Consider the following 25,391-nt stretch of genomic DNA (forward strand, 5'->3'; position numbering starts at 1 on the left):
GTAAACTAACATAGGTCAGAGCTATCTGGGCAGCACTAATCAAATACAACACACTTATCGACTCTGATGTACACCTATGTATGAACCGTTACTGTCAGATTTGAATTTCCCTCCTGAAGTATGTGCTTTTCTCGAGCAGGGAAGCACTGTTGCCTGTGTTCGAGAGGCATGGCATTGAGTTAAATCAGGTGGAGGTTTACTTGGACCATTCATATACACCTCTAACCCTGCACTTCGAGGCATATCGTTTTGGGGGACATTACCTGAAAGTGAAAGGTAAGAGGTCAACTTTGGGCTGCATATGGGATCGTCACATTGACAGTGGCCCAGAACGGAATGCCACTGTTGAGTGTTGTACATGGGGCCAGATTTAGCTGGTTCTGTATTCACCACGCTATCAGAGGAGAAACATTCTTGTCCTCACAACTCAGACTGGCTTCAAAAACAAGCCTCTGAGGGGATGGGCAGAGTTGACACAGGTTCTCACAGCTACGGCTCATATCTGCACTACTCAATGTGGCAAAACCATCCTGAGCAAAAACCCTGCCTCTGTCTCTGGCCCATGCTGAGTGAGCCTTTCTCCTTTACCCATGCTGGCTGAGGGACCTATTTCTCTGAAGATTATTGGGGATAAAATCGTACCTACAGAACACTGTTCAAGACCTCAAAATATTCCAATGTGTTTTAAGCCAATGAAGTAATTTTGAGATGCAGGCACTATTCTAAGACAAGAAATACTGCAGCCAATTGGCACACATCAAACCCCAACAGGCAGCAATGTGGAAAACTATTTTATCTTGTTCAATTGAGTGACAAGTAATGGGCAGGACACTGAGGGGCAATTCCTCAGACCTCCCCAAGATAATGACAAATATGATTGTTGAGGCGGTGCGGGAGTGAGATTGTTATTAAGGCTTGTGGCACAGTGTGATTATTGTAGAGGCCGTGCTGCAGTGCGATTGTTGTCGAGGCTGTGCCACAGTGCGATTGTTGTCGAGGCTGTGCCACAGTGCGATTGTTATCGAGGCTGTGCCGCGGTGCGATTGTTGTCGAGGCTGTGCTGCAGTGCGATTGTTGTCGAGGCAATGCCGCAATGCGATTGTTGTCGAGGCTGTGCCACAGTGCAATTGTTGTCGAAGCTGTGCTGCAGTGCGATTGTTGTAGAGGCTGTGCCACAGGGCGATTGTTGTCGAGGCTGTGCCACAGTGCGATTGTTGTCGAGGCTGTGCCACAGTGCGATTGTTGTCGAGGCTGTGCAGCAGTGCGATTGTTTTCGAGGCTGTGCCACAGTGCAATTGTTGTCGAGGCTGTGCTGCAGTGCAATTGTTGTCGAGGCTGTGCCACAGTGCAATTGTTGTCGAGGCTGTGCCACAGTGTGATTGTTGTGGAGGCTGTGCTGCAGTGCGATTGTTGTAGAGGCTGTGCCACAGTGTGATTGTTGTCGAGATTGTGCTGCAGTGTGATTGTTGTAGAGGCTGTGCTGCAGTGCGATTGTTGTAGAGGCTGTGCCACAGTGCAATTGTTGTGCAGGCTGTGCCACAGTGCGATTGTTGTGCAGGCTGTGCCACAGTGCGATTGTTGTCGAGGCTGTGCTGCAGTGTGATTGTTGTGGAGGCTGTGCTGCAGTGCGATTGTTGTCGAGGCTGTGCCACAGTGCGATTGTTGTGGAGGCTGTGCCACAGTGCGATTGTTGTGGAGGATTTGCCACAGTGCGATTGTTGTCGAGATTGTGCTGCAGTGCGATTGTTGTTGAGGTTGTGCCGCAGTGTGATTGTTGTCGAGATTGTGCTGCAGTGTGATTGTTGTAGAGGCTGTGCTGCAGTGTGATTGTTGTAGAGGCTGTGCTGCAGTGCGATTGTTGTGGAGGCTGTGCCACAGTGCGATTGTTGTGGAGGCTATGCCACAGTGCGATTGTTGTGGAGGCTATGCCACAGTGTGATTGTTGTCGAGATTGTGCTGCAGTGCGATTGTTGTCGAGATTGTGCTGCAGTGTGATTGTTGTAGAGGCTGTGCTGCAGTGTGATTGTTGTCGAGGCTGTGCCACAGTGCGATTGTTGTCGAGGCTGTGCCACAGTGTGATTGTTGTCGAGGCTGTGCCACAGTGCGATTGTTGTCGAGGCTGTGCCACAGTGCAATTGTTGTCGAGGCTGTGCCACAGTGCAATTGTTGTCGAGGCTGTGCCACAGTGTGATTGTTGTGGAGGCTATGCCACAGTGTGATTGTTGTCGAGATTGTGCTGCAGTGTGATTGTTGTAGAGGCTGTGCCACAGTGCGATTGTTGTAGAGGCTGTGCCACAGTGTGATTGTTGTGGAGGCTATGCCACAGTGTGATTGTTGTCGAGATTGTGCTGCAGTGTGATTGTTGTAGAGGCTGTGCTGCAGTGCGATTGTTGTCGAGGCTGTGCCACAGTGCGATTGTTGTGGAGGCTGTGCCACAGTGCGATTGTTGTGGAGGCTGTACCACAGTGCGATTGTTGTTGATGCTGTGCTGCAGTGCGATTGTTGTCGTGGCTTTGCCACAGTGCGATTGTTGTCGAGGTTGTGCCGCAGTGCGATTGTTGTCGAGACTGTGCTGCAGTCTGATTGTTGTCGAGGCTGTGCCGCAGTGCGATTGTTGTCGAGGCTGTGCCGCAGTGCGATTGTTGTCGAGATTGTGCTGCAGTGCGATTGTTGTTGTGGCTGTGCCACAGTGCGATCGTTGTCGAGGCTGTGCCACAGTGCGATTGTTGTCGAGGCTGTGCTGCAGTGTGATTGTTGTGGAGGCTGTGCTGCAGTGCGATTGTTGTCGAGGCTGTGCCACAGTGCGATTGTTGTGGAGGCTGTGCCACAGTGCGATTGTTGTGGAGGCTATGCCACAGTGTGATTGTTGTCGAGATTGTGCTGCAGTGCGATTGTTGTGGAGGCTGTGCCACAGTGCGATTGTTGTGGAGGCTATGCCACAGTGTGATTGTTGTTGAGATTGTGCTGCAGTGCGATTGTTGTCGAGATTGTGCTGCAGTGTGATTGTTGTAGAGGCTGTGCTGCAGTGTGATTGTTGTAGAGGCTGTGCCACAGTGCGATTGTTGTCGAGGCTGTGCCACAGTGCGATTGTTGTCGAGGCTGTGCCACAGTGCGATTGTTGTCGAGGCTGTGCTGCAGTGCGATTGTTGTCGAGGCTGTGCCACAGTGCAATTGTTGTCGAGGCTGTGCTGCAGTGCGATTGTTGTGGAGGCTGTGCTGCAGTGCGATTGTTGTCGAGGCTGTGCCACAGTGCGATTGTTGTGGAGGCTGTGCCACAGTGCGATTGTTGTGGAGGCTGTGCCACAGTGCGATTGTTGTCGAGGCAATGCCGCAATGCGATTGTCGTGGAGGCTGTGCCACAGTGCGATTGTTGTCGAGGCTGTGCCACAGTGCAATTGTTGTCGAGGCTGTGCCGCAGTGCGATTGTTGTCGAGGCTGCGCTGCAGTGCGATTGTTGTGGAGGTTGTGCTGCAGTGCGATTGTTGTCGGGGCCCTGCCACACTGAAATTGTTGTCGAGGCTGTGCCGCAGTGCGATTGTTGTTGAGGCAATGCTGCAGTACGATTGTTGTCTAGGCTGTGCCGCAGTGTGATCGTTGTCAAGGCTGTGCTGCAGTGCAATTGTTGTCGAGGCAATGCTGCAGTACGATTGTTGTCGAGGCAGTGCCGCAGTACGATTGTTGTCGATGCTGTGCTGCAGTACGATTGTTGTCGAGGCTGTGCTGCAGTGCAATTGTTGACGATGCAATGCCGCAGTACGATTGTTGTCGAGGCCGTGCCGCAGTACGATTGTTGTCGAGGCTGTGCCGCAGTGCGATTGTTGTCAAGGCCGTGCCGCAGTACGATTGTTGTCGAGGCCGTGCCGCAGTACGATTGTTGTCGAGGCCGTGCCGCAGTACGATTGTTGTCGAGGCTGTGCCGCAGTGCGATTGTTGTCAAGGCTGGGCTGCAGTGAAATTGTTGTCGAGGCAATGCTGCAGTACGATTGTTGTCGAGGCTGTGCCGCAGTGCGATTGTTGTCGTGGCTGTGCCACAGTGCGATCGTTGTCGAGGCTGTGCCACAATGCGATCGTTGTCGAGGCTGTGCCACAGTGCGATTGTTGTCGAGATTGTGCTGCAGTGCGATTGTTGTCAAGGCTGTGCCACAATGTGATTGTTGTCGAGATTGTGCTGCAGTGCGATTGTTGTCGAGGCTGTGCCACAATGTGATTGTTGTCGAGATTTTGCTGCAGTGCCAATGTTGTCGAGGCTGTGCCACAATGTGATTGTTGTTGAGGCATGTGCTGTAGTGCGATTGTTGTTGAGGCTGTGCCATAGTGCGATTGTTGTCGGGGGTTTGCCACAGTGCGATTGTTATCGGGGCTGTGCTGCAGTGTGATTGTTGTCAAGACTGTGCCACAGTGCGATTGTTATCGTGGCTGGGTGTGTGTGCGATTGTTATCGAGTCAGTGCCACAGTGCGATTGTTGTTGAGGCTGGGCCGCAGTGTGATTGTTGTCGAGGCAGTGCGGCAGTGCAATTGTTGTCGAGATTGTGCTGCAGTGCAATTGTAGTCAACATTGTGTCGCAGTGCGATTGTTGTCGAGGCTGTGCCACAGTCCGATTGTTATCGAGGCAGTGCTGCAGTACGATTGTTGTCGAGGCTGTGCTGCAGTGCGATTGTTGTCCTGGCTGTGCTGCAGAGCGATTGTTATCGAGGCTGTGCTGCAGTACGATTGTTGTCGAGGCTGTGCTGCAGTGAGGGTGTTGTCCTGGCTGTGCCGCAGTGCGATTGCTTTCGAGGCTGTGTGTGTGTGCGATTGTTATCGAGGCAGTGCTGCAGTGCGATTGTTGTCGAGGCTGTGCCGCAGTGCAATTGTTGTTGAGGCTGTGCCACAGTGCGATTGTTGTCAGGGCTGTGCGACAGTGCGATAGTTTTCGAGGCTGTTCCACAGTGCGATTGTTATCGAGGCAGTGCTGCAGTGCGATTGTTATCGAGGCAGTGCTGCAGTGCAATTGTTGTCAAAGCTTTGTGACAGTCCGATTGTTGTCGAGGCCGTGCTGCCGTTAAATCGTTTTCGAGGCTGTGCCACAGTGCGATTGTTATCGAGGTTGCGTGTGTGTGCGATTGTTATCGAGGCTGTGCCACAGTGCGATTGTTTTCGAGGCTGTGCCGCAGTGCGATTGTTGTCGAGGCTGTGCCACAGTGCGATTGTTTTCGAGGCTGTGCCGCAGTGCGATTGTTGTCGGGGCTGTGCCACAGTGCGATTGTTGTCAAGGCTTTGCCACAGTGCGATTGTTATCGAGGCTGTGCCACAGTGCGATTGTTGTTGAAGCTGTGCCGCAGTGCAATTGTAGTCAACATTTTGTCGCAGTGCGATTGTTGTCGAGGCTGTGCCACAGTCCGATTGTTATCGAGGCAGTGCTGCAGTACGATTGTCGTCGAGGCTGTGCTGCAGTGCGATTGTCGTCGAGGCTGTGCTGCAGTGCGATTGTTGTCCTGGCTGTGCTGCAGAGCGATTGTTATCGAGGCTGTGCTGTAGTACAATTGTTGTCGAGGCTGTGCTGCAGTCCGATTGTTATCGAGGCAGTGCTGCAGTACGATTGTTGTCGAGGCTGTGCTGCAGTGCGATTGTTGTCCTGGCTGTGCTGCAGAGCGATTGTTATCGAGGCTGTGCTGCAGTACGATTGTTGTCGAGGCTGTGCTGCAGTGAGGGTGTTGTCCTGGCTGTGCCGCAGTGCGATTGCTTTCGAGGCTGTGTGTGTGTGCGATTGTTATCGAGGCAGTGCTGCAGTGCGATTGTTGTCGAGGCTGTGCCGCAGTGCAATTGTTGTTGAGGCTGTGCCACAGTGCGATTGTTGTCAGGGCTGTGCGACAGTGCGATAGTTTTCGAGGCTGTTCCACAGTGCGATTGTTATCGAGGCAGTGCTGCAGTGCGATTGTTATCGAGGCAGTGCTGCAGTGCAATTGTTGTCAAAGCTTTGTGACAGTCCGATTGTTGTCGAGGCCGTGCTGCCGTTAAATCGTTTTCGAGGCTGTGCCACAGTGCGATTGTTATCGAGGTTGCGTGTGTGTGCGATTGTTATCGAGGCTGTGCCACAGTGCGATTGTTTTCGAGGCTGTGCCGCAGTGCGATTGTTGTCGAGGCTGTGCCACAGTGCGATTGTTTTCGAGGCTGTGCCGCAGTGCGATTGTTGTCGGGGCTGTGCCACAGTGCGATTGTTGTCAAGGCTTTGCCACAGTGCGATTGTTATCGAGGCTGTGCCACAGTGCGATTGTTGTTGAAGCTGTGCCGCAGTGCAATTGTAGTCAACATTTTGTCGCAGTGCGATTGTTGTCGAGGCTGTGCCACAGTCCGATTGTTATCGAGGCAGTGCTGCAGTACGATTGTCGTCGAGGCTGTGCTGCAGTGCGATTGTCGTCGAGGCTGTGCTGCAGTGCGATTGTTGTCCTGGCTGTGCTGCAGAGCGATTGTTATCGAGGCTGTGCTGTAGTACAATTGTTGTCGAGGCTGTGCTGCAGTGAGATTGTTGTCCTGGCTGTGTCACAGTGCGATTGTTATCGTGACTGTGCCACAGTGCGATTGTTATTGAGGCAGTGCTGCAGTGCGATTGTTGCCGAGGCTGAGCCGCAGTGCGATTGTTGTTGAGGCTGTGTGGGAGTGCGATTTTTGTTGAGGCTGTGCTGCAGTGCAATTGTTGTCGAGATTGTGCCGCAGTACGATTGTTGTTGAGATTGTGCCGTAGTGCGATTGTTATTGAGGCTGTGTCGCAGTGCAATTGTTGTCGAGATTGTGTCGCAGTGCGATTGTTGTCGAGGCTGTGCCACAGTGCGATTGTTGTCGAGGCTGTGCCACAGTGCAATTGTTGTCAAGGTTGTGCCACAGTGCGATTGTTTTCAGGGCTGTGCGACAATGCGGTAGTTTTCGAGGCTGTGCCGCAGTGCGATTGTTGTCGAGGCTGTGCCACGGTACGATTGTTCTCAAGGCTGTGCCACGGTACGATTGTTTTCAAGGCTGTGCTGCAGTGCGATTGTAGTCGAGGCTGTGCTGCAGTGCGATTGTTGTCCTGGCTGTTCTGCAGAGCGATTGTTATTGAGGCTGTGCTGCAGTACAATTGTTGTCGAGGCTGTGCTGCAGTGAGATTGTTGTCCTGGCTGTGCCACAGTGCGATTGTTATCGTGACTGTGCCACAGTGCGATTGTTATCGAGGCAGTGCTGCAGTGCGATTGTTGTCGAGGCTGAGCCGCGGTGCGATTGTTGTTGAGGCTGTGTGGGAGTGCGATTGTTGTTGAGGCTGTGCTGCAGTGCAATTGTTGTCGAGATTGTGCCGCAGTACGATTGTTGTTGAGATTGTGCCGTAGTGCGATTGTTATTGAGGCTGTGTCGCAGTGCAATTGTTGTCGAGATTGTATCGCAGTGCGATTGTTGTCGAGGCTGTGCCACAGTGCGATTGTTGTCAAGGTTGTGCCACAGTGCGATTGTTTTCAGGGCTGTGCGACAATGCGGTAGTTTTCGAGGCTGTGCCGCAGTGTGATTGTTGTCGAGGCTGTGCCACGGTACGATTGTTCTCAAGGCTGTGCCACAGTGCGATTGTTTTCGAGGCTGTGCGCTGTGCGATTGTTGTGGAGGCTGTGCCACAGTGCGATAGTTGTCGAGGCTGTGCTGCAATGCAATTGTTGATGAGGCTGTTCTGCAGTGCGATTGTTGTCGAGGGTGTGCTGCAGTGCGATTGTTGTCGAGGCTGTGCTGCAGTGCGATTGTTGTCGAGGCTGTGCTGTAGTGCGATTGTTATCGAGGCTGTGCTGCAATGCGATTGTTGTCGATGCTCTGCTGCAATGCGATTGTTGTCGAGGCTGTGCTGTAGTGCGATTGTTATCGAGGCTGTGCTGCACTGCGATTGTTGTCGAGGCTGTGCTGCAATGCGATTGTTATCGAGGCTGTGCGACAGTACGATTGTTGTCGAGGCTGTGCTGCAGTGCGATTGTTGTCGGGGCTGTGCCGCAGTGCGATTGTTGTCAAGGCTTTGCCACAGTGCGATTGTTATTGAGGCTGTGCCATAGTGCGATTGTTGTTGAGGCTGTGCCGCAGTGCAATTGTTGTGGAGGCTGTGCCACAGTCCGATTGTTATCGAGGCTGTGCTGCAGTACGATTGTTGTTGAGGCTGTGCTGCAGTGAGATTGTTGTCCTGGCTGTGCTGCAGCGCAATTGTTATCGAGGCTGTGCTGCAGTACGATTGTTGTTGAGGCTGTGCTGCAGTGAGATTGTTGTCCTGGCTGTGCCACAGTGCGATAGTTGTCGAGGCTGTGCCACAGTGCAATTGTTGTCGAGATTGTGCCACAGTGCGATCGTTGTCGAGGCTGTGCCACAGTGCGATTGTTGTCGAGATTGTGCCACAGTGTGATTGTTGTTGAGGCTGTGCCACAGTGCGATTGTTGTCGAGATTGTGCCACAGTGCGATCGTTGTCGAGGCTGTGCCACAGTGCGATAGTTGTTGAGGCTGTGCCACAGTGCAATTGTTGTCGAGATTGTGCCACAGTGCGATCGTTGTCGAGGCTGTGCCACAGTGCGATTGCTGTCGAGATTGTGCCACAGTGCGATCGTTGTCGAGGCTGTGCCACAGTGCGATCGTTGTCGAGGCTGTGCCACAGTGCGATTGTTGTCGAGATTGTCCCACAGTGCGATTGTTGTTGAGGCTGTGCCACAGTGCGATTGTTGTTGAGATTGTGCCACAGTGTGATTGTTGTCGAGGCTGTGCCACAGTGCGATTGTTGTCGAGATTGTGCCACAGTGCGATCGTTGTCAAGGCTGTGCCACAGTGCGATTGTTGTCGAGATTGTGCCACAGTGCGATAGTTGTCGAGATTGTGCTGCAGTACGATTGTTGTCGAGGCTGTGCCACAGTGCGATCGTTGTCGAGGCTGTGCCACAGTGCGATTGTTGTCGAGATTGTGCCACAGTGCGATCGTTGTGGAGGCTGTGCCGCAGTGCGATTGTTGTCGAGGCAGTGCCACAGTGTGATTGTTGTTGATGCTGTGCTGCAGTACGATTGTTGTCGAGATTGTGCCACAGTGCGATTGTTGTTGAGATTGTGCCGCAGTGTGATTGCTGTCAAGACTGTACTGCAGTGCGATTGTTGTTGAGGCTGTGCTGCAGTGCGATTGTTGTCGAGATTGTGCCGCAGTCTGTTTGTTGTCGAGATTGTGCTGCAGTGCGATTCTTGTGGAGGCTGTGCCGCAGAGCGATTTTTGTCGAGGCTGTGCTGCAGTGCGATAGTTGTGGAGATTGTGCCGCAGTGCGATTGTTATGGAGGCTGTGCCACAGTGCGATTGTTATCGAGGCTGTGCCGCAGTGCGATTGTTGTGGAGATTGTGCCGCAGTGCGATTGTTGTGGAGGCTGTGCCGCAGTGCGATTGTTGTCGAGGCTGTGCTGCAGTGCGATTGTTGTCCTGGCTGTGCTGCAGCGCGATTGTTATCGAGGCTGTGCTGCAGTACAATTGTTGTTGAGGCTGTGCTGCAGTGAGATTGTTGTCCTGGCTGTGCCACAGTGCGATTGTTATCATGGCTGTTCCACAGTGCGATTGTTATCGAGGCAGTGCTGCAGTACGATTGTTATCGAGGCTGTGCCACAGTGCGATTGTTTTCGAGGCTGTGCCGCAGTGCGATTCTTGTCGAGGCAGTGCTGCAGTGCGATTGTTATCAAGGCTGTGCCACAGTGCGACTGTTGTCGAGATGGTGTCGCTGTGCGATTGTTGTTGAGATTGTGTCGCAGTGTGATCGTTGTTGAAGCTGTGCTGCAGTGCGATCGTTGTCGAGATTGTGCCGCAATGCGATTGTTGTTGAGATTGTGCCGCAGTGTGATTGCTGTCAAAACTGTACTGCAGTACGATTGTTGTGGAGGCTGTGCCACAGTGCGATTGTTGTCAGGGCTGTGCGACAGTGCGATAGTTTTCGAGGCTGTGCCACAGTGCGATTGTTATCGAGGCAGTGCTGCAGTGCGATTGTTATCGAGGCAGTGCTGCAGTGCAATTGTTGTCAAAGCTTTGTGACAGTCCGATTGTTGTCGAGGCCGTGCTGCCGTTAAATCGTTTTCGAGGCTGTGCCACAGTGCGATTGTTATCGAGGTTGCGTGTGTGTGCGATTGTTATCGAGGCTGTGCCACAGTGCGATTGTTTTCGAGGCTGTGCCGCAGTGCGATTGTTGTCGGGGCTGTGCCACAGTGCGATTGTTGTTGAAGCTGTGCCGCAGTGCAATTGTAGTCAACATTGTGTCGCAGTGCGATTGTTGTCGAGGCTGTGCCACAGTCCGATTGTTATCGAGGCAGTGCTGCAGTACGATTGTCGTCGAGGCTGTGCTGCAGTGCGATTGTCGTCGAGGCTGTGCTGCAGTGCGATTGTTGTCCTGGCTGTGCTGCAGAGCGATTGTTATCGAGGCTGTGCTGCAGTGCGATTGTCGTCGAGGCTGTGCTGCAGTGCGATTGTTGTCCTGGCTGTGCTGCAGTCCGATTGTTATCGAGGCAGTGCTGCAGTACGATTGTCGTCGAGGCTGTGCTGCAGTGCGATTGTTGTCGAGGCTGTGCTGCAGTGAGATTGTTGTCCTGGCTGTGCCACAGTGCGATTGTTATCGTGACTGTGCCACAGTGCGATTGTTATCGAGGCAGTGCTGCAGTGCGATTGCTGCCGAGGCTGAGCCGCAGTGCGATTGTTGTTGAGGCTGTGTGGGAGTGCGATTGTTGTTGAGGCTGTGCTGCAGTGCAATTGTTGTCGAGATTGTGCCGCAGTACGATTGTTGTTGAGATTGTGCCGTAGTGCGATTGTTATTGAGGCTGTGTCGCAGTGCAATTGTTGTCGAGATTGTGTCGCAGTGCGATTGTTGTCGAGGCTGTGCCACAGTGCGATTGTTGTCGAGGCTGTGCCACAGTGCAATTGTTGTCAAGGTTGTGCCACAGTGCGATTGTTTTCAGGGCTGTGCGACAATGCGGTAGTTTTCGAGGCTGTGCCGCAGTGCGATTGTTGTCGAGGCTGTGCCACGGTACGATTGTTCTCAAGGCTGTGCCACGGTACGATTGTTTTCAAGGCTGTGCTGCAGTGCGATTGTAGTCGAGGCTGTGCTGCAGTGCGATTGTTGTCCTGGCTGTTCTGCAGAGCGATTGTTATTGAGGCTGTGCTGCAGTACAATTGTTGTCGAGGCTGTGCTGCAGTGAGATTGTTGTCCTGGCTGTGCCACAGTGCGATTGTTATCGTGACTGTGCCACAGTGCGATTGTTATCGTGACTGTGCCACAGTGCGATTGTTATCGAGGCAGTGCTGCAGTGCGATTGTTGTCGAGGCTGTGTGGGAGTGCGATTGTTGTTGAGGCTGTGCTGCAGTGCAATTGTTGTCGAGATTGTGCCGCAGTACGATTGTTGTTGAGATTGTGCCGTAGTGCGATTGTTATTGAGGCTGTGTCGCAGTGTAATTGTTGTCGAGATTGTATCGCAGTGCGATTGTTGTCGAGGCTGTGCGACAATGCGGTAGTTTTCGAGGCTGTGCCGCAGTGCGATTGTTGTCGAGGCTGTGCCACGGTACGATTTTTCTCAAGGCTGTGCCACGGTACGATTGTTCTCAAGGCTGTGCCACAGTGCGATTGTTTTCGAGGCTGTTGCACGGTACGATTGTTCTCAAGGCTGTGCCACGGTATGACTGTTTTCAAGGCTGTGCTGCAGTGCGATTGTAGTCGAGGCTGTGCTGCAGTGCGATTGTCGTCGAGGCTGTGCTGCAGTGCGATTGTTGTCCTGGCTGTTCTGCAGAGCGATTGTTATTGAGGCTGTGCCACAGTCCGATTGTTATCGAGGCAGTGCTGCAGTACAATTGTTGTCGAGGCTGTGCTGCAGTGAGATTGTTGTCCTGGCTGTGCCACAGTGCGATTGTTATCGTGACTGTGCCACAGTGCGATTGTTATCGAGGCAGTGCTGCAGTGCGATTGTTGTCGAGGCTGAGCCGCGGTGCGATTGTTGTTGAGGCTGTGTGGGACTGCGATTGTTGTTGAGGCTGTGCTGCAGTGCAATTGTTGTCGAGATTGTGCCGCAGTACGATTGTTGTTGAGATTGTGCCGTAGTGCGATTGTTATTGAGGCTGTGTCGCAGTGCAATTGTTGTCGAGATTGTATCGCAGTGCGATTGTTGTCGAGGCTGTGCCACAGTGCGATTGTTGTCAAGGTTGTGCCACAGTGCGATTGTTTTCAGGGCTGTGCGACAATGCGGTAGTTTTCGAGGCTGTGCCGCAGTGCGCTTGTTGTCGAGGCTGTGCCACGGTACGATTGTTCTCAAGGCTGTGCCACGGTACGATTGTTCTCAAGGCTGTGCCACAGTGCGATTGTTTTCGAGGCTGTGCGCAGTGCGATTGTTGTGGAGGCTGTGCCACAGTGCGATAGTTCTCAAGGCTGTGCTGCAGTGCGATTGGTATCGAGGCTGTGCTGCAGTGCGATTGGTATCGAGGCTGTGCTGCAATGCGATTGTTGTCGAGGCTGTGCTGTAGTGCGATTGTTATCGAGGCTGTGCTGCAATGCGATTGTTGTCGATGCTGTGCTGTAGTGCGATTGTTATCGAGGCTGTGCTGCACTGCGATTGTTGTCGAGGCTGTGCTGCAATGCGATTGTTATCGAGGCTGTGCGACAGTACGATTGTTGTCGAGGCTGTGCTGCAGTGCGATTGTTGTCGAGGCATTGCCACAGTGCGATTGTTATTGAGGCTGTGCCATAGTGCGATTGTTGTTGAGGCTGTGCCGCAGTGCAATTGTTGTCGAGATTGTGCCACAGTCCGATTGTTATCGAGGCAGTGCTGCAGCGCGATTGTTATCGAGGCTGTGCTGCAGTACAATTGTTCTTGAGGCTGTGCTGCAGTGAGATTGTTGTCCTGGCTGTGCCACAGTGCGATCGTTGTCGAGGCTGTGCCACAGTGCAATTGTTGTCGAGATTGTGCCACAGTGCGATCGTTGTCGAGGCTGTGCCACAGTGCGATTGTTGTCGAGATTGTGCCACAGTGTGATTGTTGTTGAGGCTGTGCCACAGTGCGATTGTTGTCGAGATTGTGCCACAGTGCGATCGTTGTCGAGGCTGTGCCACAGTGCGATAGTTGTTGAGGCTGTGCCACAGTGCGATTGTTGTCGAGATTGTGCCACAGTGCGATCGTTGTCGAGGCTGTGCCACAGTGCGATCGTTGTCGAGGCTGTGCCACAGTGCGATTGTTGTCGAGATTGTGCCACAGTGCGATTGTTGTTGAGGCTGTGCCACAGTGCGATTGTTGTTGAGATTGTGCCACAGTGTGATTGTTGTCGAGGCTGTGCCACAGTGCGATTGTTGTCGAGATTGTGCCACAGTGCGATCGTTGTCAAGGCTGTGCCACAGTGCGATTGTTGTCGAGGCTGTGCCACAGTGCGATTGTTGTCGAGATTGTGCCACAGTGCGATCGTTGTCGAGGCTGTGCCACAGTGCGATTGTTGTCGAGGCAGTGCCACAGTGTGATTGTTGTTGATGCTGTGCTGCAGTACGATTGTTGTCGAGATTGTGCCACAGTGCGATTGTTGTTGAGATTGTGCCGCAGTGTGATTGCTGTCAAGACTGTACTGCAGTGCGATTGTTGTTGAGGCTGTGCTGCAGTGCGATTGTTGTCGAGATTGTGCCGCAGTCCGTTTGTTGTCGAGATTGTGCCGCAGTGCGATTGTTGTGGAGGCTGTGCTGCAGTGCGATTGTTGTGGAGGCTGTGCCACAGTGCGATTGTTGTGGAGATTGTGCCGCAGTGCGATTGTTATGGAGGCTGTGCCACAGTGCGATTGTTGTGGAGATTGTGCCGCAGTGCGATTGTTGTGGAGGCTGTGCCGCAGTGCGATTGTTGTCGAGGCTGTGCCGCAGTGCGATTGTTGTGGAGATTGTGCCGCAGTGCGATTGTTGTGGAGGCTGTGCCGCAGTGCGATTGTTGTCGAGGCTGTGCTGCAGTGCGATTGTTGTCCTGGCTGTGCTGCAGCGCGATTGTTATCGAGGCTGTGCCGCAGTGCGATTGTTGTGGAGATTGTGCCGCAGTGCGATTGTTGTGGAGGCTGTGCCGCAGTGCGATTGTTATCGAGGCTGTGCCGCAGTGCGATTGTTGTGGAGATTGTGCCGCAGTGCGATTGTTGTGGAGGCTGTGCCGCAGTGCGATTGTTGTCGAGGCTGTGCTGCAGTGCGATTGTTGTCCTGGCTGTGCTGCAGCGCGATTGTTATCGAGGCTGTGCTGCAGTGAGATTGTTGTCCTGGCTGTGCCACAGTGCGATTGTTATCATGGCTGTGCCACAGTGCGATTGTTATCGAGGCAGTGCTGCAGTACGATTGTTATCGAGGCTGTGCCACAGTGCGATTGTTGTCAAGGCTGTGCCACAGTGCGATTGTTTTCGAGGCTGTGCCGCAGTGCGATTCTTGTCGAGGCAGTGCTGCAGTGCGATTGTTATCAAGGCTGTGCCACAGTGCGACTGTTGTCGAGATGGTGTCGCGGTGCGATTGTTGTTGAGATTGTGTCGCAGTGTGATCGTTGTTGAAGCTGTGCTGCAGTGCGATCGTTGTCGAGATTGTGCCGCAATGCGATTGTTGTTGAGATTGTGCCGCAGTGTGATTGCTGTCAAAACTGTACTGCAGTACGATTGTTGTTGAGGCTGTGCCACCGTGCGATCGTGGTCGAGGCTGTGCCACAGTGCGATTGTTGTCGAGGCTGAGCTGCAGTGCGAATGTTGTCGAGGCTGTGCCACAGTGCGATTGTTGTCGAGATTGTGCCACAGTGCAATCGTTGTCGAGGCTGTGCCACAGTGCGATAGTTGTTGAGGCTGTGCCACAGTGCAATTGTTGTCGAGATTGTGCCACAGTGCGATTGTTGTCGAGGCAGTGCCACAGTGTGATTGTTGTTGATGCTGTGCTGCAGTACGATTGTTGTCGGGGCTGTGCCGCAGTGCGATTGTTGTCGAGATTGTGCCACAGTGCGATTGTTGTTGAGATTGTGCCGCAGTGTGATTGCTGTCAAGACTGTACTGCAGTGCGATTGTTATCGAGGCAGTGCTGCAGTACGATTGTTGTCGAGGCTGTGCCACAGTCTGATTGTTATCGAGGCAGTGCTGCAGTACGATTGTTGTCGAGGCTGTGCTGCAGAGCGATTGTTATCGAGGCTGTGCTGCAGTACGATTGTTGTCGAGGCTGTGCTGCAGTGAGATTGTTGTCCTGGCTGTGCCACAGTGCGATTGCTTTCGAGGCTGTGTGTGTGTGCGATTGTTATCGAGGCTGTGCCGCAGTGCGATTGTTGTTGAGGCTGTGCCACAGTGCGATTGTTGTCAGGGCTGTGCGACAGTGCGATAGTTTTCGAGGCTGTGCCACAGTGCGATTGTTATCGAGGCAGTGCTGCAGTGCGATTGTTATCGAGGCAGTGCTGCAGTGCAATTGTTGTCAAAGCTTTGTGACAGTCCGATTGTTGTCGAGGCCGTGCTGCCGTTAAATCGTTTTCGAGGCTGTGCCACAGTGCGATTGTTATCGAGGTTGCGTGTGTGTGCGATTGTTATCGAGGCTGTGCCACAGTGCGATTGTTTTCGAGGCTGTGCCGCAGTGCGATTGTTGTCGGGGCTGTGCCACAGTGCGATTGTTGTCCAGGCTTTGCCACAGTGCGATTGTTATCGAGGCTGTGCCACAGTGCGATTGTTGTTGAGGCTGTGCCACAGTGCGATTGTTGTCGAGATTGTGCCACAGTGCGATCGTTGTCGAGGCTGTGCCACAGTGCGATAGTTGTTGAGGCTGTGCCACAGTGCAATTGTTGTCGAGATTGTGCCACAGTGCGATCGTTGTCAAGGCTGTGCCACAGTGCGATTGTTGTCGAGATTGTGCCACAGTGTGATTGTTGTCGAGGCTGTGCCACAGTGCGATTGTTGTCGAGATTGTGCCACAGTGCGATTGTTATGGAGGCTGTGCCACAGTGCGATTGTTATCGAGGCTGTGCCACAGTGCGATTGTTGTGGAGGCTGTGCCACAGTGCGATCGTTGTCAAGGCTGTGCCACAGTGCGATTGTTGTCGAGGCTGTGCCACAGTGCGATTGTTATCATGGCTGTGCCACAGTGCGATTGTTATCGAGGCAGTGCTGCAGTACGATTGTTATCGAGGCTGTGCCACAGTGCGATTGTTGTCAAGGCTGTGCCACAGTGCGATTGTTTTCGAGGCTGTGCCGCAGTGCGATTCTTGTCGAGGCAGTGCTGCAGTGCGATTGTTATCAAGGCTGTGCCACAGTGCGACTGTTGTCGAGATGGTGTCGCGGTGCGATTGTTGTTGAGATTGTGTCGCAGTGTGATCGTTGTTGAAGCTGTGCTGCAGTGCGATCGTTGTCGAGATTGTGCCGCAATGCGATTGTTGTTGAGATTGTGCCGCAGTGTGATTGCTGTCAAAACTGTACTGCAGTACGATTGTTGTTGAGGCTGTGCCACCGTGCGATCGTGGTCGAGGCTGTGCCACAGTGCGATTGTTGTCGAGGCTGAGCTGCAGTGCGAATGTTGTCGAGGCTGTGCCACAGTGCGATTGTTGTCGAGATTGTGCCACAGTGCAATCGTTGTCGAGGCTGTGCCACAGTGCGATAGTTGTTGAGGCTGTGCCACAGTGCAATTGTTGTCGAGATTGTGCCACAGTGCGATCGTTGTCGAGGCTGTGCCACAGTGCGATTGTTGTCGAGATTGTGCCACAGTGCGATTGTTGTTGAGGCTGTGCTGCAGTGCAATTGTTGTCGAGATTGTGCCACAGTGCGATCGTTGTCGAGGCTGTGCCACAGTGCGATTGTTGTCGAGGCAGTGCCACAGTGTGATTGTTGTTGATGCTGTGCTGCAGTACGATTGTTGTCGGGGCTGTGCCGCAGTGCGATTGCTGTCGAGATTGTGCCACAGTGCGATTGTTGTTGAGATTGTGCCGCAGTGTGATCGTTGTCGAGGCTGTGCCACAGTGCGATTGTTGTCGAGGCAGTGCCACAGTGTGATTGTTGTTGATGCTGTGCTGCAGTACGATTGTTGTCGGGGCTGTGCCGCAGTGCGATTGTTGTCGAGATTGTGCCACAGTGCGATTGTTGTTGAGATTGTGCCGCAGTGTGATTGCTGTCAAGACTGTACTGCAGTGCGATTGTTATCGAGGCAGTGCTGCAGTACGATTGTTGTCGAGGCTGTGCCACAGTCTGATTGTTATCGAGGCAGTGCTGCAGTACGATTGTTGTCGAGGCTGTGCTGCAGAGCGATTGTTATCGAGGCTGTGCTGCAGTACGATTGTTGTCGAGGCTGTGCTGCAGTGAGATTGTTGTCCTGGCTGTGCCACAGTGCGATTGCTTTCGAGGCTGTGTGTGTGTGCGATTGTTATCGAGGCTGTGCCGCAGTGCGATTGTTGTTGAGGCTGTGCCACAGTGCGATTGTTGTCAGGGCTGTGCGACAGTGCGATAGTTTTCGAGGCTGTGCCACAGTGCGATTGTTATCGAGGCAGTGCTGCAGTGCGATTGTTATCGAGTCAGTGCTGCAGTGCAATTGTTGTCAAAGCTTTGTGACAGTCCGATTGTTGTCGAGGCCGTGCTGCCGTTAAATCGTTTTCGAGGCTGTGCCACAGTGCGATTGTTATCGAGGTTGCGTGTGTGTGCGATTGTTATCGAGGCTGTGCCACAGTGCGATTGTTTTCGAGGCTGTGCCGCAGTGCGATTGTTGTCGGGGCTGTGCCACAGTGCGATTGTTGTCCAGGCTTTGCCACAGTGCGATTGTTATCGAGGCTGTGCCACAGTGCGATTGTTGTTGAGGCTGTGCCACAGTGCGATTGTTGTCGAGATTGTGCCACAGTGCGATCGTTGTCGAGGCTGTGCCACAGTGCGATAGTTGTTGAGGCTGTGCCACAGTGCAATTGTTGTCGAGATTGTGCCACAGTGCGATCGTTGTCAAGGCTGTGCCACAGTGCGATTGTTGTCGAGATTGTGCCACAGTGTGATTGTTGTCGAGGCTGTGCCACAGTGCGATTGTTGTCGAGATTGTGCCACAGTGCGATTGTTATGGAGGCTGTGCCACAGTGCGATTGTTATCGAGGCTGTGCCACAGTGCGATTGTTGTGGAGGCTGTGCCACAGTGCGATCGTTGTCAAGGCTGTGCCACAGTGCGATTGTTGTCGAGGCTGTGCCACAGTGCGATAGTTGTCGAGGCTGTGCCACAGTGCGATTGTTATCGAGGCTGTGCCGCAGTGCGATTGTTGTCGAGGCCGTGCCACAGTGCGATTGTTGTCGAGGCTGTGCCACAGTGCGATCGTTGTCGAGGCTATGCCACAGTGCGATCGTGGTCGAGGCTGTGCCACAGTGCGATTGTTGTCGAGGCTGAGCTGCAGTGCGAATGTTGTCGAGGCTGTGCCACAGTGCGATTGTTGTCGAGATTGTGCCACAGTGCAATCGTTGTCGAGGCTGTGCCACAGTGCGATAGTTGTTGAGACTGTGCCACAGTGCAATTGTTGTCGAGCTTGTGCCACAGTGCGATCGTTGTCGAGGCTGTGCCACAGTGCGATCGTTGTCGAGGCTGTGCCACAGTGCGATTGTTGTTGAGGCTGTGCTGCAGTGCAATTGTTGTCGAGATTGTGCCACAGTGCGATCGTTGTCGAGGCTGTGCCACAGTGCGATTGTTGTCGAGGCAGTGCCACAGTGTGATTGTTGTTGATGCTGTGCTGCAGTACGATTGTTGTCGGGGCTGTGCCGCAGTGCGATTGTTGTCGAGATTGTGCCACAGTGCGATTGTTGTTGAGATTGTGCCGCAGTGTGATCGTTGTCGAGGCTGTGCCACAGTGCGATTGTTGTCGAGGCAGTGCCGCAGTGCGATTGTTGTCGAGATTGTGCCACACTGCGATTGTTGTTGAGATTGTGCCACAGTGTGATTGCTGTCAAGACTGTACTGCAGTGCGATTGTTGTCGAGATTGTACCGCAGTGCGATTGTTGTGGAGATTGTGCCGCAGTGCGATTGTTGTGGAGGCTGTGCCACAGTCCGATTGTTATCGAGGCAGTGCTGCAGTACGATTGTTGTCGAGGCTGTGCCACAGTCCGATTGTTATCGAGGCAGTGCTGCAGTACGATTGTTGTCGAGGCTGTGCTGCAGAGCGATTGTTATCCTGGCTGTGCCACAGTGCGATTGCTTTCGAGGCTGTGTGTGTGTGCGATTGTTATCGAGGCAGTGCTGCAGTGTGATTGTTGTCGAGGCTGTGCCGCAGTGCAATTGTTGTTGAGGCTGTGCCACAGTGCGATTGTTGTCAGGGCTGTGCGACAGTGCGATAGTTTTCGAGGCTGTTCCACAGTGCGATTGTTATCGAGGCAGTGCTGCAGTGCGATTGTTATCGAGGCAGTGCTGCAGTGCAATTGTTGTCAAAGCTTTGTGACAGTCCGATTGTTGTTGAGGCCGTGCTGCCGTTAAATCGTTTTCGAGGCTGTGCCACAGTGCGATTGTTATCGAGGTTGCGTGTGTGTGCGATTGTTATCGAGGCTGTGCCACAGTGCGATTGTTTTCGAGGCTGTGCCGCAGTGCGATTTTTGTCGGGGCTGTGCCACAGTGCGATTGTTGTCGGGGCTGTGCCACAGTGCGATTGTTGTCCAGGCTTTGCCACAGTGCGATTGTTATCGAGGCTGTGCCACAGTGCGATTGTTGTTGAAGCTGTGCCGCAGTGCAATTGTAGTCAATATTGTGTCGCAGTGCGATTGTTGTCGAGGCTGTGCCACAGTCCGATTGTTATCGAGGCAGTGCTGCAGTACGATTGTCGTCGAGGCTGTGCTGCAGTGAGATTGTTGTCCTGGCGGTGCCACAGTGCGATTGTTATCGTGACTGTGCCACAGTGCGATTGTTATCGAGGCAGTGCTGCAGTGCGATTGTTGCCGAGGCTGAGCCGCAGTGCGATTGTTGTTGAGGCTGTGTGGGAGTGTGATTGTTGTTGAGGCTGTGCTGCAGTGCAATTGTTGTCGAGATTGTGCCGCAGTACGATTGTTGTTGAGATTGTGCCGTTGTGCGATTGTTATTGAGGCTGTGTCGCAGTGCAATTGTTGTCGAGATTGTGTCGCAGTGCGATTGTTGTCGAGGCTGTGCCACAGTGCGATTGTTGTCGAGGCTGTGCCACAGTGCGATTGTTGTCAAGGTTGTGCCACAGTGCGATTGTTTTCAGGGCTGTGCGACAATGCGGTAGTTTTCGAGGCTGTGCCGCAGTGCGATTGTTATCGAGGCTGTGCCACGGTACGATTGTTCTCAAGGCTGTGCCACGGTACAATTGTTTTCAAGGCTGTGCTGCAGTGCGATTGTAGTCGAGGCTGTGCTGCAGTGCGATTGTTGTCCTGGCTGTTCTGCAGAGCGATTGTTATTGAGGCTGTGCTGCAGTACAATTGTTGTCGAGGCTGTGCTGCAGTGAGATTGTTGTCCTGGCTGTGCCACAGTGCGATTGTTATTGTGACTGTGCCACAGTGCGATTGTTATCGAGGCAGTGCTGCTGTGCGATTGTTGTCGAGGCTGAGCCGCGGTGCGATTGTTGTTGAGGCTGTGTGGGAGTGCAATTGTTGTTGAGGCTGTGCTGCAGTGCAATTGTTGTCGAGATTGTGCCGCAGTACGATTGTTGTTGAGATTGTGCCGTAGTGCGATTGTTATTGAGGCTGTGTCGCAGTGCAATTGTTGTCGAGATTGTATCGCAGTGCGATTGTTGTCGAGGCTGTGCCACAGTGCGATTGTTGTCAAGCTTGTGCCACAGTGCGATTGTTGTCGCGGCTGTGCCACAGTGCGATTGTTGTCGAGATTGTGCCACAGTGCGATCGTTGTCGAGGCTGTGCCACAGTGCGATTGTTGTTGAGGCTGTGCCACAGTGCGATTGTTGTCGAGATTGTGCCACAGTGCGATCGTTGTTGAGGCTGTGCCACAGTGCGATTGTTGTCGAGATTGTGCCACAGTGCGATTGTTGTCGAGGCAGTGCCACAGTGTGATTGTTGTTGATGCTGTGCTGCAGTGCGATTGTTTTCGGGGCTGTGCCACAGTGCGATTGTTGTCGAGATTGTGCCACAGTGCGATCGTTGTCGAGGCTGTGCCACAGTGCGATCGTTGTCGAGGCTGTGCCACAGTGCAATTGTTGTCGAGATTGTGCCACAGTGCGAACGTTGTCGAGGCTGTGCCACAGTGTGATTGTTGTCGAGCCTGTGCCACAGTGCGATTGTTCTCGAGATTGTGCCACAGTGCGATCGTTGTCGAGGCTGTGCCACAGTGCGATTGTTATCGAGGCAGTGCCACAGTGTGATTGTTGTTGATGCTGTGCTGCAGTACGATTGATGTCGGGGCTGTGCCACAGTATGATTGTTCTGGAGGCTGTGCTGCAGTGCGATTGTTGTCATGATTGTGCCGCAGTGCGATTGTTGTCGTGGTTGTGCCGCAGTGCGATTGTTAACGAGATTGTGGGGCAGTGTGATTGTTGTCGAGGCTGTGCCGCAGTGCGATTGTTGTCGACATTGTGCCACGGTGCGATCGTTGTCGAGGCTGTGCCACGGTGTGATTGTTGTCGTGGCTGTGCCACAGTGCGATTGTTGTCGAGGCAGTGCCGCAGTGTGATTGTTGTTGATGCTGTGCTGCAGTGCGATTGTTGTCGAGACTGTGCCACAGTGCGATTCTTGCTGAGATTGTGCCGCAGTGTGATTGCTGTCAAGACTGTACTGCAGTGCGATTGTTGTTGAGGCTGTGCTGCAGTGCGATTGTTGTCGAGATTGTGCCGCAGTCCGTTGTTGTCCGCAGTGCGATTGTTGTGGAGGCTGTGCCACAGTGCGATTGTTGTGGAGGCTGTGCCGCAGTGCGATTGTTGTGGAGGCTGTGCTGCAGTGCGATTGTTGTGCAGGCTGTGCCACAGTGCGATTGTTGTCGAGGCTGTGCCACAGTGCGATTGTTGTGGAGGCTGTGCCGCAGTGCGATTGTTGTCGAGGCTGTGCTGCAGTGCGATTGTTGTGGAGGCTGTGCCACAGTGCGATTGTTGTGGAGGCTGTGCCACAGTGTGATTGTTGTCGAGGCCGTGCCACAGTGCGATTGTTGTGGAGGCTGTGCCACAGTGTGATTGTTGTCGAGGCCGTGCCACAGTGCGATTGTTGTCGAGGCTATGCCACAGTGCGATCGTGGTCGAGGCTGTGCCACAGTGTGATTGTTGTCGAGGCTGTGCCGCAGTGCGAATGTTGTCGAGGCTGTGCCACAGTGCGGTTGTTGTTGAGGCTGTGCCACAGTGCGATCGTGGTCGAGGCTGTGCCACAGTGCGATTGTTGTTGAGGCTGTGCCACAGTGCGATTGTTGTCGAGATTGTGCCACAGTGCGATCGTTGTCGAGGCTGTGCCACAGTGCGATTGTTGTCGAGATCGTGCCACAGTGCGATCGTTGTCGAGGCTGTGCCACAGTGCGATTGTTGTCGAGATTGTGCCACAGTGCGATCGTTGTCGAGGCTGTGCCACAGTGCGATTGTTGTCGAGGCAGTGCCACAGTGTGATTGTTGTTGATGCTGTGCTGCAGTGCGATTGTTGTCGAGATTGTGCCACAGTGCGATTCTTGCTGAGATTGTGCCGCAGTGTGATTGCTGTCAAGACTGTACTGCAGTGCGATTTTTGTTGAGGCTGTGCTGCAGTGCAATTGTTGTCGAGATTGTGCCGCAGTGCGATTGTTGTGGAGGCTGTGCCACAGTGTGATTGTTATCGAGGCTGTGCCGCAGTGCGATTGTTGTGGAGGCTGTGCCACGGTGCGATCGCTGTCAAGGCTGTGCCACAGTGCGATTGTTGTCGAGGCTGTGCCACAGTGCGATTGTTGTCGAGGCTATGCCACAGTGCGATCGTGGTCGAGGCCGTGCCACAGTGCGATTGTTGTCGAGGCTGTGCCACAGTGCGATAGTTGTCGAGGCTGTGCCACAGTGCGATTGTTGTCGAGGCTGTGCCACAGTGCGATCGTTGTCAAGGCTATGCCACAGTGCGATTGTTGTCGAGGCTGTGCCGCAGTGCAAAATGTTGTCGAGGCTGTGCCACAGTGCGATTGTTGTCGAGGCTGTGCCACAGTGCGATTGTTGTCGAGATTGTGCCACAGTGCGATCGTTGTCGAGGCTGTGCCACTGTGCGATTGTTGTTGAGGCTGTGCCACGGTGCGATTGTTGTCAAGATTGTGCCACAGTGCGATCGTTGTCGAGGCTGTGCCACAGTGCGATTGTTGTCGAGATTGTGCCACAGTGCGATCGTTGTGGAGGCTGTGCCACAGTGCAATTGTTGTGGAGGCTGTGCCACAGTGCGATTGTTGTCGAGGCCGTGCCACAGTGCGATTGTTGTGGAGGCTGTGCCACAGTGTGATTGTTGTCGAAGGCGTGCCACAGTGCGATTGTTGTCAAGGCTATGCCACAGTGCGATCGTGGTCGAGGCTGTGCCACAGTGTGATTGTTGTCGAGGCTGTGCCGCAGTGCGAATGTTGTCGAGGCTGTGCCACAGTGCGATCGTGGTCGAGGCTATGCCACAGTGCGATCGTGGTCGAGGCTGTGCCACAGTGCGATTGTTGTTGAGGCTGTGCCACAGTGCGATTGTTGTCGAGATTGTGCCACAGTGCGATCGTTGTCGAGGCTGTGCCACAGTGCGATTGTTGTCGAGGCAGTGCCACAGTGTGATTGTTGTTGATGCTGTGCTGCAGTGCGATTGTTGTCGAGATTGTGCCACAGTGCGATTCTTGCTGAGATTGTGGCGCAGTGTGATTGCAGTCAAGACTGTACTGCAGTGCGATTGTTGTTGAGGCTGTGCTGCAGTGCGATTGTTGTCGAGATTGTGCCGCAGTCCGTTGTTGTCGAGATTGTGCCGCAGTGCAATTGTTGTGGAGATTGTGCCGCAGTGCGTTTGTTGTGGAGGCTGTGCCGCAGTGCGATTGTTGTGGAGGCTGTGCCGCAGTGCGATTATTGTTGAGGCTGTGCCACAGTGCGATTGTTGTCGAGATTGTGCCACAGTGCGAATGTTGTCGAGGCTGTGCCACAGTGCGATCGTGGTCGAGGCTATGCCACAGTGCGATCGTGGTCGAGGCTGTGCCACAGTGCGATTGTTGTTGAGGCTGTGCCACAGTGCGATTGTTGTCGAGATTGTGCCACAGTGCGATCGTTGTCGAGGCTGTGCCACAGTGCGATTGTTGTCGAGGCAGTGCCACAGTGTGATTGTTGTTGATGCTGTGCTGCAGTGCGATTGTTGTCGAGATTGTGCCACAGTGCGATTCTTGCTGAGATTGTGGCGCAGTGTGATTGCAGTCAAGACTGTACTGCAGTGCGATTGTTGTGGAGGCTGTGCCGCAGTGCGATTGTTGTGGAGGCTGTGCCACAGTGCGATTGTTGTTGAGGCTGTGCCACAGTGCGATTGTTGTCGAGTTTGTGCCACAGTGCGATCGTTGTCGAGGCTGTGCCACAGTGGGATTGTTGTCGAGGCAGTGCCACAGTGTGATTGTTGTTGATGCTGTGCTGCAGTGCGATTGTTGTCGAGATTGTGCCACAGTGCGATTCTTGCTGAGATTGTGGCGCAGTGTGATTGCAGTCAAGACTGTACTGCAGTGCGATTGTTGTTGAGGCTGTGCTGCAGTGCGATTGTTGTCGAGATTGTGCCGCAGTCCGTTGTTGTCGAGATTGTGCCGCAGTGCAATTGTTGTGGAGATTGTGCCGCAGTGCGTTTGTTGTGGAGGCTGTGCCGCAGTGCGATTGTTGTGGAGGCTGTGCCGCAGTGCGATTGTTGTCGAGGCTGTGCTGCAGTGCGATTGTTGTGGAGGCTGTGCCACAGTGCGATTGTTGTGGAGATTGTGCCGCAGTGCGATTGTTGTGGAGGCTGTGCCACAGTGTGATTGTTATCGAGGCTGTGCCGCAGTGCGATTGTTGTGGAGGCTGTGCCACGGTGCGATCGCTGTCAAGGCTGTGCCACAGTGCGATTGTTGTCGAGGCTGTGCCACAGTGCGATTGTTGTCGAGGCTATGCCACAGTGCGATCGTGGTCGAGGCCGTGCCACAGTGCGATTGTTGTCGAGGCTGTGCCACAGTGCGATCGTTGTCAAGGCTATGCCACAGTGCGATTGTTGTCGAGGCTGTGCCGCAGTGCAAAATGTTGTCGAGGCTGTGCGACAGTGCGATTGTTGTCGAGGCTGTGCCACAGTGCGATTGTTGTCGAGATTGTGCCACAGTGCGATCGTTGTCGAGGCTGTGCCACAGTGCGATTGTTGTTGAGGCTGTGCCACGGTGCGATTGTTGTCAAGATTGTGCCACAGTGCGATCGTTGTCGAGGCTGTGCCACAGTGCGATTGTTGTCGAGATTGTGCCACAGTGCGATCGTTGTCGAGGCTGTGCTGCAGTGCGATTGTTATTGAGGCTGTGCCACAGTTCAATTGTTGTCGAGATTGTGCTGCAGCGCGA

General features: G+C 53.5%; 1 protein-coding gene across 4 annotated transcripts in view; it reads left to right on the forward strand.

Moving 5' to 3' along the window:
- LOC122540340 (pleckstrin homology domain-containing family G member 5-like) overlaps positions 1 to 25,391 on the forward strand; it is a 221,642-nt gene that overhangs the window by 77,816 nt on the left and 118,435 nt on the right. For all 4 annotated transcript variants that reach the window (XM_087980446.1, XM_043675906.2, XM_087980447.1 and 1 more), the window contains one exon: positions 140 to 276. In XM_087980446.1, the coding sequence (XP_087836572.1) occupies positions 140 to 276 (137 nt within the window). The remainder of the gene's footprint in view (positions 1 to 139; positions 277 to 25,391) is intronic.

The sequence above is a fragment of the Chiloscyllium plagiosum genome, unplaced genomic scaffold (genome assembly GCF_037043375.1).
Source record: "Chiloscyllium plagiosum isolate Xiang-an unplaced genomic scaffold, Cpla_swu_hap1 HiC_scaffold_37, whole genome shotgun sequence".
NCBI classification, from domain to species: Eukaryota; Metazoa; Chordata; class Chondrichthyes; order Orectolobiformes; family Hemiscylliidae; genus Chiloscyllium; species Chiloscyllium plagiosum.